General features: G+C 46.0%; 1 protein-coding gene across 8 annotated transcripts in view; it reads left to right on the forward strand.

Moving 5' to 3' along the window:
- The first annotated feature begins 236 nt into the window (after nt 1–236).
- The window catches only part of FHOD3 (formin homology 2 domain containing 3), a 505109-nt gene continuing 490989 nt past the window's right edge, over nt 237–14356 (forward strand). For 6 of the 8 annotated variants that reach the window (XM_059895637.1, XM_059895638.1, XM_059895639.1 and 3 more), the window contains exon 1: nt 237–536. In XM_059895637.1, coding sequence (XP_059751620.1) covers nt 372–536 — 165 coding nt within the window. In that variant the 5' untranslated portion in view covers nt 237–371. The remainder of the gene's footprint in view (nt 537–14356) is intronic. The other 2 variants (XM_059895642.1, XM_059895643.1) reach the window with 1 other exon arrangement.

Consider the following 14356-nt stretch of genomic DNA (forward strand, 5'->3'; position numbering starts at 1 on the left):
CTGCTGGGGTCTGCCCGCCGGGGGTCGGGGGGTTCTCCGCCCCGCCGCCGCCGCCAGCGGACTTGGCGCAGGGCAGCGGATACTGCACGAGCCGTTCTCCCTTTCCTGTTCCACGCGGCGGGTCGCGTGGGTAGCGGCGGCAGCCGGGCGGGGAAAAGGGGGACGCCGGAGGGGAGGAGCCGGAGAGCTAGAGGAAGGAGGGGGCCCGTCGGCCCCGCCCCCGCCCCGCCCCGCCCCCCGCGGCCGGAGCCTGTGAGCCCGCGAGCCAGCGAGCTGCGGCCGCGGCCTCCACTGCTCGCGGTGACCCCGGCGTCCCGGTCCGCGGCCCCGCAGATCCCGGGGCCCGCGCCCCCCCGGGGCAGGGATGCATCATGGCCACGCTGGCTTGCCGGGTGCAGTTCTTGGACGATACGGACCCTTTCAACAGCACCAACTTCCCCGAGCCCAGCCGGCCGCCGCTGTTCACGTTCCGCGAGGACCTCGCGCTCGGTACCCAGCTGGCCGGGGTCCACCGGCTGCTGAGGGCGCCACACAAGGTACGGCCCGGCGCGGGCGGGCTGGGCCCCCGGGACGCAGCCCCTGCTCCGGGGCGCGCCGGGGTAGGGGCGCCGCGGGCAAGCTGGGCTGGGCGCAGCCGGGAGACAAGCGCCCAAGGGCAGACCTCCCCCTTCCCCGTTAGGCAGAGGGGTCTGGGCGCCCGCCGGCTGGCTCGGGATCTCCTAGGCCAGCGAGGAGGACAGTCCCGCGTTCCGGCCCGGAGCGGGGGAGGGGGTGGGGGCGGACGGGGCCGAACAGGTGCGGCGCCGGCCGGAGGCGGGATGGAGAAGGTTCCCCGCGCCGCGCCGTTCGCTCGGCCGGGTGGGCGGGGTGGGGCTCGGAAGCCGGCAGTCGGTCCCCGCACCCGGGCGGGCGCCGAGCGGCGCGCGGAAAGAACCCGGGCCCCGGGGGGCTCTGGTCCTTCGCAGGGGAGACCCGAGCGACGTGCGGGACAAAACCTCTCAGGCCTCTGGGGCCGCTGCGGGCGGCCGCGCGACCCTCGCGACAAAGCACGCTTCCCGGGGACACTTCTCCTTCCTCCCCTGCGGGGCACCACGGAGGGCGCCGCCCGAGCGCTACGATAGTGCTCGGAGCAGCCCCTTTTCCTTAGAAGAAGCAGGTGGCCTGGGGGACCTTGGAGGAGCAGTGGCTGTGGGAGGAGGGGCGGGGGCGCGGAGGGGCGGCGCGCGCACAGAGCCCCAAATGAGTGTCCCCTGGGAAGAATGGCTTCTCAGTCCACCCCATGGTTTTTTTTTTTTTTAACCCTTTTCAGGGCAGGCATCTTGCAAAGTGTGTGCTGCAAAGGGCTGGGCGTTGAAAGCCAAGCATTTAGTTACCCAGGAGAGCCCTTCCTCCCACTTAGTGACTGCACCTTGAAGAATTACTTCCCCGGTACATTTTTTTTTTTTGGCTTAGGGTTCATATCAGAGCTTGTAGATGATTTATTCTTTGAGGATCAACACTGATAAATATTTGGAAGAGATAACCCTTGATGCCAAAAAGAACAAAATCGATTTAAAAATTTTTTTTTAGACTTCTGTATGATGTTCACCTGCCTTGGAAGTAGAGGGAGGTTGGTATGGATACTGGTGAACATTGGCAGTGGTGTCTGTTATATCATTGCTCCCCGCCCCCCCCCCCCCAAACGCCACCTCTTAATGAGTAACCTGTCTTCAGGAATGAGGAATGGGGCAGTTCTATCTCCTTTTCTCTGTGCTGGTGCAGGATGGATACAGTCACTGCTCCTGGGAACCTCTCTGGCCATAAAAGGTTGGATTGGATGTTGAAAGGTTGGAGAATGATGTTTTTATTGCGGATTCAGCTTATCAGAATCACTTTTGTCAGTTATTTGGTTCTTCTCAACCAGTGGATTCAGTTAAGAGTTTTCGAAAGGCTTCTACAGCATCATGGTTATTTCATTCATTATGGTCTCTGATTACAGTGATCTTTTGTTGAAACTACGGAAGACTCATAATTGTGGCCCTGTGACCTTGAAGTGCTTTCCTTGGATTTCAAGCCCTATGTACACCGGCTGACCTTTCAAGCTGGAAGCTGAAGTACATTTTTATGTTTCCATGGAATAGTCCCCTAGCCTTGATCCAGTGTTCCTGGTCTCATAGGAGATCCTGATGCTCCAGCACTATAGCACCCCCTCCACTCCCCCCGACCCCCTAGAAGCCACAGTACAGCAGTTGCACTGCCTCACAGGACTTTCTGAGATGACCCTTGTAGAATAAATGGAACCCGAATACGTCCCACAGAGACCCTTGACTCCTTGTCCTGGGGGGGTCCAGCCAGCCTCAGTCTGAGTCTTGCCTGCAGACCCCTGCAGTATAGTCAGATGTTTGGCATTGCTTTTCACATCTAGAGCCGACTGAGTGGCTGGTTCTATTAGCCAGGGTTCTTTAAAGCAGAATTCAGGGCATTTATGTGCCTAGGTGCACATTTATATTGTAAAATGCTAGTTAATTTCCAGCAGGGAATCTGCTGGATTGGATGATGCATCTGTGATAGAAAGAGCTGATGAGTTTTGAGCACTTGGTATGTAGGTTTGTACTCTATTAGGGATATCAATGCAGGATCTCATTTAATATTACACTCGTCTGTGAAGTGCAGACTTTTACTATACCTATTTTACAGATGAGGAAACTGAGGCAGAGAGCAATTAAATAACCTAGTTTCTCTGTTAGGAGTGGGGAGCTGAGATTCAAACCCTGTCTGTGCGGCTTGAGACTCCACTGCTGTTCTGCTCCCTGGACCAGCTGTTTGGCTGTGGGCAGAAGCCGCATCTCCTCGGGCTTCCATTCCGTTAACTTGGGGAGTTTCCTGAATCAGCTTCCTAGGCCAGGTACTTTTTGGCCTGGAGCAGGTGACTGTTACAAGCATGAGTAAGAGCCTTGAGACAGAATTCCAGCCTGGTAGAGTTCACAGTCAGAGGTGGGAACAAATAGTTACGAACCCTGCTGTGAATTAGCTAACAGTGAGGGAATGGGCAAGCCCCTGCCATGGATAAGGTTTCCACGATAAGGCTCCCATGGAGCCCAGCCTGGCAAGAGGAGGAGTTCCTGGGGCAGGGGGCGTTCTGGGTGGTGAGAGGGGAGAAGCGTGACTGTGAAACATGCAGACACCCTCAGCATCCTCAGCCATCCTGCCTGGGGGTGTAGACTTTTGCTTGAAGTGGATGGCACACCCAGCAAAGCGTGCAGGGCCTAAGTGAGCAGCTGGATGAATTTTCACTAAGTGAACACACCTGTGTAATAAGCCCCCTCAAAGGCCCCTGCAGAGGGTCTTAATTTGTAAAGCTCCCCTAGGGATTCTCCTGTGCTGGGAACCTTTGAACTGGTTAACCTCTTAGGTCCTTTCCAGCCCAAACTTGAGTCTATGCATCTTTTCCTAACCTAATGAAATATGTATACATTTATCTCATGTTTGCTGACTCCATTTGAAGTTAGTTGTTAATTTAAACCATTGTCTTGGACGAAAACAACATGTTGTGCTTATAATGCTTTATCTTTTTTTTCCCAAGCTTCTAGACTGAAAAATAAAAAACCACCCCAGCTTTTTATAGTAGTTTTAAGAGGATAATTAAATAAATGATTAGTCTGATAACAAAAAGGTCAGAACAGGTACCGTATTCTCACTGAGGGAGATGTTTATTTTGCTGGTTATATGTTTTATCTGGACTATGTGAGGCCTTTTGTTTTCAAATGCTGCATAAACAGGTGTTTATTTCTGGTTCAGTGTCTTAAGAAGAAAAATAATTGTAATTACAGGACTTATAATTTAGAAAAAACTGTGCAGTAGAATTAGTAGAATCCTAGACCTTTCAAAGCTTAGATGTCTTTGGATTGTTTGACACTAAAAGTGAAGGCTCCAAGGATTCTTGTTTCTTTTTGATAGGCAAAACTGGAATTGTAGAATGTTACAAAAAAGTGGTAACTAGCTTGCGTGTCAAAACAGCAATTATGACCTAGTAATTTAATTCAGGGAATGTTTCCGTGGCTGCTGCGGACCAGAGAGTAGAGTAATAACAGCTCCCAGGTCCTGGCCACGTGCCCAGGCCAAGCACGCATCATCTTGCCAAGCCCGCGGCCACCCCGTGGGTCAGCACTGGTACTGTTGCATCTCACAGCAGAAGAGCCCAAAGCATAAAAAAAAGTCAGTGGGCCATGTGAGTGGGACGTTCCAGAGTTGGCATTTGGCACCAGGTCTGAGCCCTTAGTGACTCTACTACTTTCGTGTCTTGAGTTTCTTCCCTCCAGGCAGCCTGCCCACATTTCAGAGTTCCATGCTGTCATTGGACTAGCCTTGACCCTGCCCTGTTCATTCCTTTCTCACTACCTTTGTCTTTGTGGTTCCCTTGCTGCCTCAGCTATCCCACCTGTAAAATAGCCAGTTGCTGTGAGGATTAGAACCTTGGTCCTCTGAGTGTGGGCTGGGCATCACCTGGGCTCTTAGAAATGCACTCTCAGGCCTCCCCAGACCTGCTGAAGCAGAATGTGCATTTCCCCGAGATGCCTTGGTGATTCCTGTACACACTGCAGTCTGAGCAGCATGGATTAGAGGTCATTTAGGTCAGACTCAGTCCAGGGCTAGGAGGGTCCTCTCTCTCTCCCCTGTTCACAGATAACTTCCTTGAGGGTAAAGACCTGGGCTGTCCAGTTCTCCAGGGTTCTCCTGGAAGCTGAGCAGTGCTAAGATGGAGTGTGCACTAAGTTGATTGATGGGCGTTAGTTTTAGAACACAAATCCACTGGTATTATTGCTCTAATGAATTTCCACCTTAATCCTCTTAAGGGACACATCTGTTTGCTACATTACATTAAGATTTTTTAAAGATGAGGTCATTAGTAAAGTTGGTAAGTGTGTTGTGTCACATAGCATCTTAGGACAAAACTGTTTAAGAATGTTGTATGAACAGCTAAGAGTGTCTCCGTGCAAGCTGCGTTGAATCCGACTCTACCGTAATTAGCTCAGTTGGTTGGAGCCGTGCTATTGAGATCAGGATCATGGGATTGAACCCTTTATGGGTCAGTTGGCTTTGCTTCATGCATGGCCACAGACCGCATCGGTAACGCAGCTAGACATCCAGCAGGTGCTATCCTGGCTCCCTGCAAGGGTTTGGGTTGGGGTGGCCTGCTAGAAATCTTTGGGGGCAAAGGGCTAACATATAAGGAGCTTGTGCTGGGCACTGTACTGTGGGCCTCGGCGTATAACTTCATTGACCCTCACAAGAGTTCTAGCAGACAGACAGTGGTATCCCCAGTTAACAGATGAGGAAACTGAGGCACACGGAGGTTAGGCAGGTTATCTAAGGTCACACTGCTTTTAAGTGGAGGAGCTGGGATTTAAGGTCAAGTCTTTTTTTTACTCCAGGGCTTGTAGCCAACTGTGTCCCATTATTAGAAAACCAGCAGAGCACATGCTTTCTGTGCAGGGGGAGGGGTGGGGGGAGGGGGCTGACTGCCTTGCCTTTGCACGCGGCTGCCTGTCACAGTTTGTGACTTACATGGTTGTGCTCTGGTTGTCCTTCCAGTGTAGAAGCTCTGGGAGTCTGTGCCTCTTGTCCTCAGAGTCCAACCTGCTTCCCTCTGGAAAACAACAGGACTGCCTTTGCCCTCCTCTGGACTCTGAAATGTTAGTTTTTAGTGGTGGCAGATTTAAAACTGATTAACATGCTGAGGCCAACTCAGGAGCACCCCTCCCCCAGCCTCCTTTCCCCTCCATGGTTTATTTCTCTCTGAAGATGAAACTTCTGAACCTTGGAAACCTTTCTGTCCTCAGACAGAAAACAGTCACCATTCCTGCAGCCTCCACACTGTGTCACCTGCAGGTGATGCCCCTGTTGCCTGTGGCCAGCTCAGGAATGTCCCCGATTTAAACCTGGCTTTCTAATCCATGTAGCTGGTTCCGCGTCTGTGGGGCATTTTCAGTCTTGGGTTTGTCAGCATCTGGTCCTTTCCAGAGACAATCGGACTGCTTTTTGTTTTGTTTTGTTGTTTTAGCTATTTTATTGGGATGTGTTTCTGTGCCTTGTTCTGAACTAAGTAAGAAAGAATGGGGGAAATTAAGTTATAGTGAATGTTAAGCCTCACCACAGGGATGTAATCAGCAAAATTCAGATTGTGGGAAATTATAGTTTTACCAACAAATACATTATAAAGGAAAAAAAGATGGAGATGGAAGGAAACCTTAGATTAAAAGAGATTTAAGAGATATATCAACCAATTGCAATGTGTGGCTCTAACTGGACACTGATTCAAACAAATACATTGTAGGGAATTCCCTGGTGGTCCAGTGGTTAGGACTCCGTGCTTTTGCTGCTGAGGGGGTGGGTTCAATCCCTGGTCGGGGATCCCTGTAAGCTGTGCGGCCAAAAAAAAAATTGTAAATAAATATGTGAGACCATTGGGGAAACCTGAATAGTGACTTTTTGTTGTTGTTGTTTGTTTGTTTTTTTTTTAAACATCTTTATTGAAGTATAATTGCCTTACAATGGTGTGTTAGCTTCTGCTTTATAACAAAGTGAATCAGTTATACATATACAATATGTTCCCATATCTCCTCCCTCTTGCGTCTCCCTTCCACCCTCCCTATCCCACCCCTCTAGGTGGTCACAAAGCACCGAGCTGATCTCCCTGTGCTATGCGGCTGCTTCCCACTAGCTATCTATTTTACATTTGGTAGTGTATATATGTCCATGACACTCTCTCACCCTGTCACATCTCACCCCACCCCCTCCCCATATCCTCAAGTCCATTCTCTAGTAGGTCTGTGTCTTTATTCCCGTCTTGCCACTAGGTTCTTCATGGCCTTTTTTTTTTTTTTTTTTCCCTTAGATTCCGTATATATGTGTTAGCATACTGTATTTGTTTTTCTCTTTCTGACTTACTTCACTCTGTATGACAGACTCTAACTCCATCCACCTCATTACAAATACCTCCATTTCATTTCTTTTTATGGCTGAGTAATATTCCATTGTATATATGTGCCACATCTTCTTTATCCATTCATCTGTCGATGGACATTTAGGTTGCTTCCATGTCCTGGCTATTGTAAATAGAGCTGCAATGAACATTTTGGTACATGACTCTTTTTGACCTATGGTTTTCTCAGGGTATATGCCCAGTAGTGGGATTGCTGGATCGTATGGTAGTTCTATTTGTAGTTTTTTAAGGAACCTCCATACTGTTCTCCATAGTGGCTGTATCAATTTATATTCCCACCAACAGTGCAAGAGAGTTCCCTTTCCTCCACACCCTCTCCAGCATTTATTGTTTCTAGATTTTTTGATGATGGCCATTCTGACCGGTGTGAGATGATATCTCATTGTAGTTTTGATTTGCATTTCTCTAATGATTAATGATGTTGAGCATTCTTTCATGTGTCTGTAGGCCATCTGTATATCTTCTTTGGAGAAATGTCTATTTAGGTCTTCTGCCCATTTTTGGATTGGGTTGTTCGTTTTTTTGTTATTGAGCTGCATGAGCTGCTTGTAAATCTTGGAGATTAATCCTTTGTCAGTTGCTTCATTTGCAAATATTTTCTCCCATTCTGATGGTTGTCTTTTGGTCTTGTTTATGGTTTCCTTTGCTGTGCAAAAGCTTTTAAGTTTCATTAGGTCCCATTTGTTTATTTGTGTTCTTATTTCCATTTCTCTGGGAGCTGGGTCAAAAAGAATCTTGCTGTGATGTATGTCATAGAGTGTTCTGCCTATGTTTTCCTCTAAGAGTTTGATAGTGTCTGGTCTTACACTTAGGTCTTTAATCCATTTTGAGTTTATTTTTGTGTATGGTGTCAGGGAGTGTTCTAATTTCATACTTTTACATGTAGCTGTCCAGTTTTCCCAGCACCATTTATCGAAGTGACTGTCTTTTCCCCATTGTATATCTTTGCCTCCTTTGTCATAGATTAGTTGACCATAGGTGTGTGGGTTTATCTCTGGGCTTTCCATCTTTTTGCATTGATCTATGTTTCTGTTTTTGTGCCAGTACCATATTGTCTTGATTACTGTAGCTTTGTAGTATAGTCTGAAGTCAGGGAGTCTGATTCCTCCTGCTCCGTTTTTTTCCCTCAAGACTGCTTTGGCTATTCGGGGTCTTTTGTATCTCCACACAAATTTTAAGATGATTTGTTCTAGTTCTGTACAAAATGCCACTGGTAATTTGATAGGGATTGCATTGAATCTGTAGATTGCTTTGGGTAGTATAGTCATTTTCAAAATATTGATTCTTCCAATCCAAGAACATGGTATATCTCTCCATCTGTTGGTATCATCTTTAATTTCTTTCATCAGTGTCTTATAGTTTTCTGCATACAGGTCTTTTCTCTCCCTAGGTAGGTTTAATCCTAGGTATTTTATTCTTTTTGTTGCAATGGTAAATGGGAGTGTTTCCATAATTTCTCTTTCAGATTTTTCATCATTAGTTATAGGAATGCGAGAGATTTCTGTGCATTAATTTTGTATCCTGCAACTTTACCAAATTCATTGATTAACTCTAGTAGTTTTCTGGTGGCATCTTTAGGATTCTCTATGTATAATATCATGTCATCTGCAAACAGTGACAGTTTTACTTCTTCTTTTCCAATTTGTATTCCTTTTATTTCTTTTTCTTCTTTGACTGCCATGGCTAGGACTTCCGGAACTATGTTAAATAATAGTGGTGAGAGTGGACATCCTTGTCTCGTTCCTGATCTTAGAGGAAATGCTTCCAGTTTTTCACCATTGAGAATGATGTTTGCTGTGGGTTTGTCGTATATGGCCTTTATTATGTTGAGGCAGGTTCCCTCTATGCCCACTTTCTGGAGAGTTTTTATCAGAAATGGGTGTTGAATTTTGTCAAAAGCTTTTTCTGCATCTATTGAGATGATCATATGGGTTTTATTCTTCAATTTGTTAATATGGTGTATCACATTGATTGATTTGCGTATATTGAAGAATCCTTGCATCCCTGGGATAAATCCCACTTGATCGTGGTGTATGATCCTTTTAATATGTTGTTGGATTCTGTTTGCTAGTATTTTGTTGAGGATTTTTGCATCTATATTCATCCGTGATATTGGTCTGTAATTTTCTTTTTTTGTAGTATCTTTGTCTGGTTTTGGTATCAGGGTGATGTTGGCCTCATAGAATGAGTTTGGGAGTGTTCCTTCCTCTGCAATTTTTTGGAAGAGTTTGAGAAGGATAGGTGTTAGCTCTTCTCTAAATGTTTGATAGAATTCACCTGTGAAGCCATCTGGTCCTGGACTTTTGTTTGTTGGAAGGTTTTTAATCACAGTTTCAATTTCAGTGCTTGTGATTGGTCTGTTCATATTTTCTATTTCTTCCTGGTTCAGTCTCGGCAGTTTATGCATTTCTAAGAATCTGTCCATTTCTTCCAGGTTGTCCATTTTATTGGCGTAGAGTTGCTTGTAGTAATCTCTCATGATCTTTTGTATTTCTGCAGTGTCAGTGGTTACTTCTCCTTTTTCATTTCTAATTCTATTGATTTGAGTCTTCTCCCTTTTTCTCTTGATGAGTCTGGCTAATGGTTTATCAATTTTGTTTATCTTCTCAAAGAACCAGCTTTTAGTTTTATTGATTTTTGCTATTGTTTCCTTCATTTCTTTTTCATTTATTTCTGACCTGATCTTTATGATTTCTTTCCTTCTGCTAGCTTTGGGGTTTTTTTGTTCTTCTTTCTCTAATTGCTTTAGGTGCAAGGTTAGGTTGTTTATTCGAGATGTTTCCTGTTTCTTGAGGTAGGCTTGTATTGCTATAAACTTCCCTCTTAGCACTGCTTTTGCTGCGTCCCATAGGTTTTGGGTCGTCGTATCTCCATTGTCATTTGTTTCTAGGTATTTTTTGATTTCCCCTTTGATTTCTTCAGTGATCACTTCGTTATTAAGTAGTGTATTGTGTAGCCTCCATGTGTTTGTATTTTTTACAGATCTTTTCCTGTAATTGATATCTAGTCTCATAGCATTGTGGTCGGAAAAGATACTTGATACTATTTCAATTTTCTTAAATTTACCAAGGCTTGATTTGTGACCCAAGATATGATCTATCCTGGAGAATGTTGCATGCGCACTTGAGAAAAATGTGTATTCTGTTGTTTTTGGGTGGAATGTCCTATAAATATCAATTAAGTCCATCTTGTTTAATGTATCATTTAAAGCTTGTGTTTCCTTATTTATTTTCATTTTGGATGATCTGTCCATTGGTGAAAGTGGGGTGTTAAAAGTCCCCTACTATGATTGTGTTGCTGTCGATTTCCCCTTTTATGGCTGTTAGTATTTGCCTTATGTATTGAGGTGCTCCTATGTTGGGTGCATAAATATTTACAATTGTTATACCTTCCTCTTGGATCGATCCCTTGATCATTATATAGTGTCCTTCTTTGTCTCTTATAATATTCTTTATTTTAAAGTCTATTTTGTCTGATATGAGAATTGCTACTCCAGCTTTCTTTTGATTTCCATTTGCATGGAATATCTTTTTCCATCCCCTCACTTTCAGTCTGTATGTGTCTCTAGGTCTGAAGTGGGTCTCTTGTAGACAGCATATATATGGGTCTTGTTTTTGTATCCATTCAGCCAGTCTGTGTCTTTTGGTGGGAGCATTTAATCCATTTACGTTCAAGGTAATTATCGATATGTATGTTCCTATTCCCATTTTCTTAAATATTTTGGGTTTGTTATTGTAGGTGTTTTCCTTCTCTTGTGTTTCTTGCCTAGAGAAGTTCCTTTAGCATTTGTTGTAAAGCTGGTTTGGTGGTGCTGAACTCTCTCAGCTTTTGCTTGTCTGTAAAGGTTTTAATTTCTCCATCACATCTGAATGAGATCCTTGCTGGGTAGAGTAATCTTGGTTGTAGGTTTTTCTCCTTCATCACTTTAAGTATATCCTGCCACTCCCTTCTGGCTTGCAGAGTTTCTGCTGAAAGATCAGATGTTAACCTTATGGGGATTCCCTTGTGTGTTATTTTTCCCTTGCTGCTTTTAATATGTTTTCTTTATATTTAATTTTTGACAGTTTGATTAATATGTGTCTTGGCGTGTTTCTCCTTGGGTTTATCCTGTATGGGACTCTCTGTGCTTCCAGGACTTGATTAACTATTTCCTTTCCCATATTAGGGAAGTTTTCAACTATAATCTCTTCAAATATTTTCTCAGTCCCTTTCTTTTTCTCTTCTTCTTCTGGGACCCCTATAATTCGAATGTTGGTGCGTTTAATGTTGTCCCAGAGGTCTCTGAGACTGTCCTCAGTTCTTTTCATTCTTTTTTCTTTATCCTGCTCTGCAGTAGTTATTTCCACCATTTTATCTTCCAGGTCACTTATCCTTTCTTCTGCCTCAGTTATTCTGCTATTGATCCCATCTAGAGTATTTTTAATTTCATTTATTGTGTTTTTCATTGTTGCTTGGTTCCTCTTTAGTTCTTCTACGTCCTTGTTAAATGTTTCTTGCATTTTGTCTATTCTATTTCCAAGATTTTGGATCATCCTTACTATCATTATTCTGAATTCTTTTTCAGGTAGACTACCTATTTCCTCTTCATTTGTTAGGTCTGGTGTGTTTTGACCCTGCTCCTTCATCTGCTGTGTGTTTTTCTGTCGTCTCATTTTGCTTATCTTACTGTGTTTGGGGTCTCCTTTTCACAGGCTGCAGGTTCGTAGTTCCTGTTGTTTTTGGTATCTGTCCCCAGTGGGTAAGGTTGGTTCAGTGGGTTGTGTAGGCTTCCTGGTGGAGGGGACTATTGCCTGTGTTCTGGTGGATGAGGTTGAATCTTGTCTTTCTGGTGGGCATGTCCACGTCTGGTGGTGTGTTTTGGGGTGTCTGTGTCCTTATGATTTTAGGCAGCCTCTCTGCTAATGGATGGGGCTGTGTTCCTGTCTTGCTAGTTGTTTGGCATAGGGTGTCCAGCACTGTAGCTTGCTGGTCGTTGAGTGAAGCTGGGTCTTGATGTTGAGATGGAGATCTCTGAGAGATTTTTGCCGTTTGGTATTACGTGGAGCTGGTAGGTCTCTTGTGGACCAGTGTCCTGAAGTTGGCTCTCCCACCTCAGAGGCACAGCCCTGATGCCTGGCTGGAGCACCAAGAGCCTTTCATCCACACAGCTCAGAATATAAGGGAGAAAAAAATAGAAAGAAAGAAAGAGGATAAAATAAAATAAAATAAAGCTATTATAATAAAAAATAAGAAAAAAAATTATTAAGAGTAAATGTATTCAGAAAAAAATTTTTTTTAATTTTTAAAAATAGATTTATTAATTTTTTATAGTAAAAAATAAGAAAAAAATTTTTAAGAAAAAAATTTATTAAGAAAAAAAATTTTTTAATTTTTTAAAATAAAAAATATGAAAAAACTTATTAAAAAATTTTTTAATTTCTAAAAATAGAAAGTATGGAAAAAATTATTAAAAAAACATATATTAGGAAAAAAAATTTTTTTAAGTAAAAAAAAAAAAAAAAAAAAAAAAAATGGACGGACCTAACCCTAGGTCTAATGGTGAAAGCAAAGCTATTCAGACAAAATCTCACCCAGAAGCATACACATATACACTCACAAAAAAAAAGGAAAAGGGGAAATTAATATATCCTGCTCCTAAAGTCCACCTTTTGAATTTGGGATGATTCGTTGTCTATTCAGGTATTCAACAGATGCAGGCACATCAAGTTGTTTGTGGAGCTTTAATCCGTTGCTTCTGAGGCTGCTGGGAGAGATTTCCCTTTCTCTTCTTTGTTCTGTACAGCTCCCAGCGTTCAGCTTTGGATTTGGACCCGCCTCTGCGTGTAGGTCGCCTGAGGGCGTCCGTTCCCCGCCCAGACAGAACGGGGTTAAAGGAGCAGCTGCTTCGGGGGCTCTGGCTCACTCAGGCCGGGGGAGGGAGCGGTACGGTGGAGGCGGGGCGAGCCTGCGGCGTCAGAGGCGTCGTGACGTTGCAGCAGCCTGAGGCGCGCCGTGTGTTCTCCCGGGGTAGTTGTCCCCGGATCACGGGAGCCTGGCAGTGGCGAGCTGCACCGGCTCCCGGGAGGGGCGGTGTGGAGAGTGACCTGTGCTCGCACACAGGCTTCTTGGTGGCAGCAGCAGCAGCCTTAGCGTTTCCTACCAGTCTCTGGGGTCCGCGCTGATGGCCGCGGCTCGCGCCCGCCTCTGGAGTTCGTCTAGGCGGCGCTCTGAATCCCCTCTCCTTGCGCGCCACGAAACAAAGAGGCAAGAAAAAGTCTCTTGCCTCTTCGGCGGCTGCAGACCTCCTCTCCGGCTCCCTCCCGGCTCGCCGCGGCACGCCAACCCCTTCAGGCTGTGTTCACGCCGCCAACCCCAGTCCTCTCCCTGCGATCCGACCGAAGCCCGCGCCTCAGCTCCCAGCCCCGCCCGCCCCAGTGGGTGAGCAGACAAGCCTCTCGGGCTGGTGAGCGCTGCTCGGCGCTGAGCCTCTGTGCGGGAATCTCTCCGTTTTTCCCTCTGTGCCCCTGTTGCTGTGGGATCCGCGCTGATAGCCGCGGCTCGCACCTGTCTCTGGATTTCGTTTAGGCAGCGCTCTGAATCCCCTCTCCTTGCGCGCCGCGAAACAAAGAGGCAAGAAAAAGTCTCTTGCCTCTTCGGCAGCTGCAGACTTTTTCCCGGACTCCCTCCTGGCCAGCACCAAAGCCCGAGCCTCAGCTCCCAGCCCCCGCCCGCCCCGGCGGGTGAGCAGACAAGCCTCTCGGGCTGGTGAGTGCTGGTTGGCGCCAAGCCTCTGTGCGGGAGTCTCTCCGCTTTGCCCTCCGCACCCCTGTGGCTGCGCTCTCCTCCGCGGCTCCGAAGCTTCCCCCCTCTGCCACCCGCAGTCTCTGCCCGCAAAGGGGCTTCCTAGTGCCTGGAAACCTTTCCTCCTTCACGGCTCCCTCCCACTGGCGCAGGTCCCGTCCCTATCCTTTTGTCTCTGTTATTTCTTTTTTCTTTTACCCTACCCAAGTACGTGGGGATTTTCTTGCTTTTTGGGAGGTCTGACGTCTTCTGCCAGTGTTCAGTGGGTGTTCTGTAGGAGCAGTTCCACGTGTAGATGTATTTCTACTGTATCTGTGGGAAGGAAGGTGATCTCCGCGTCTTACTCTTCCGCCATCTTGCCCCTACCCTGTTTGTTTTTTTATACTGCAGGTTCTTATTAGTCATCAATTTTATACACATCAGTGTATACATGTCAATCCCAATCGCCCAATTCAGCACACCACCATCCCCCCCCCACTGCGGTTTTCCCCCCTTGGTGTCCATACGTTTGTTCTCTACATCTGTGTCTGAACTTCTGCCCTGCAAACCGGTTCATCTGTACCATTTTTCTAGGTTCCACATACATGCGTTAAT

This window comes from Balaenoptera ricei, chromosome 14, assembly GCF_028023285.1.
Source record: "Balaenoptera ricei isolate mBalRic1 chromosome 14, mBalRic1.hap2, whole genome shotgun sequence".
Lineage (NCBI taxonomy): Eukaryota > Metazoa > Chordata > Mammalia > Artiodactyla > Balaenopteridae > Balaenoptera > Balaenoptera ricei.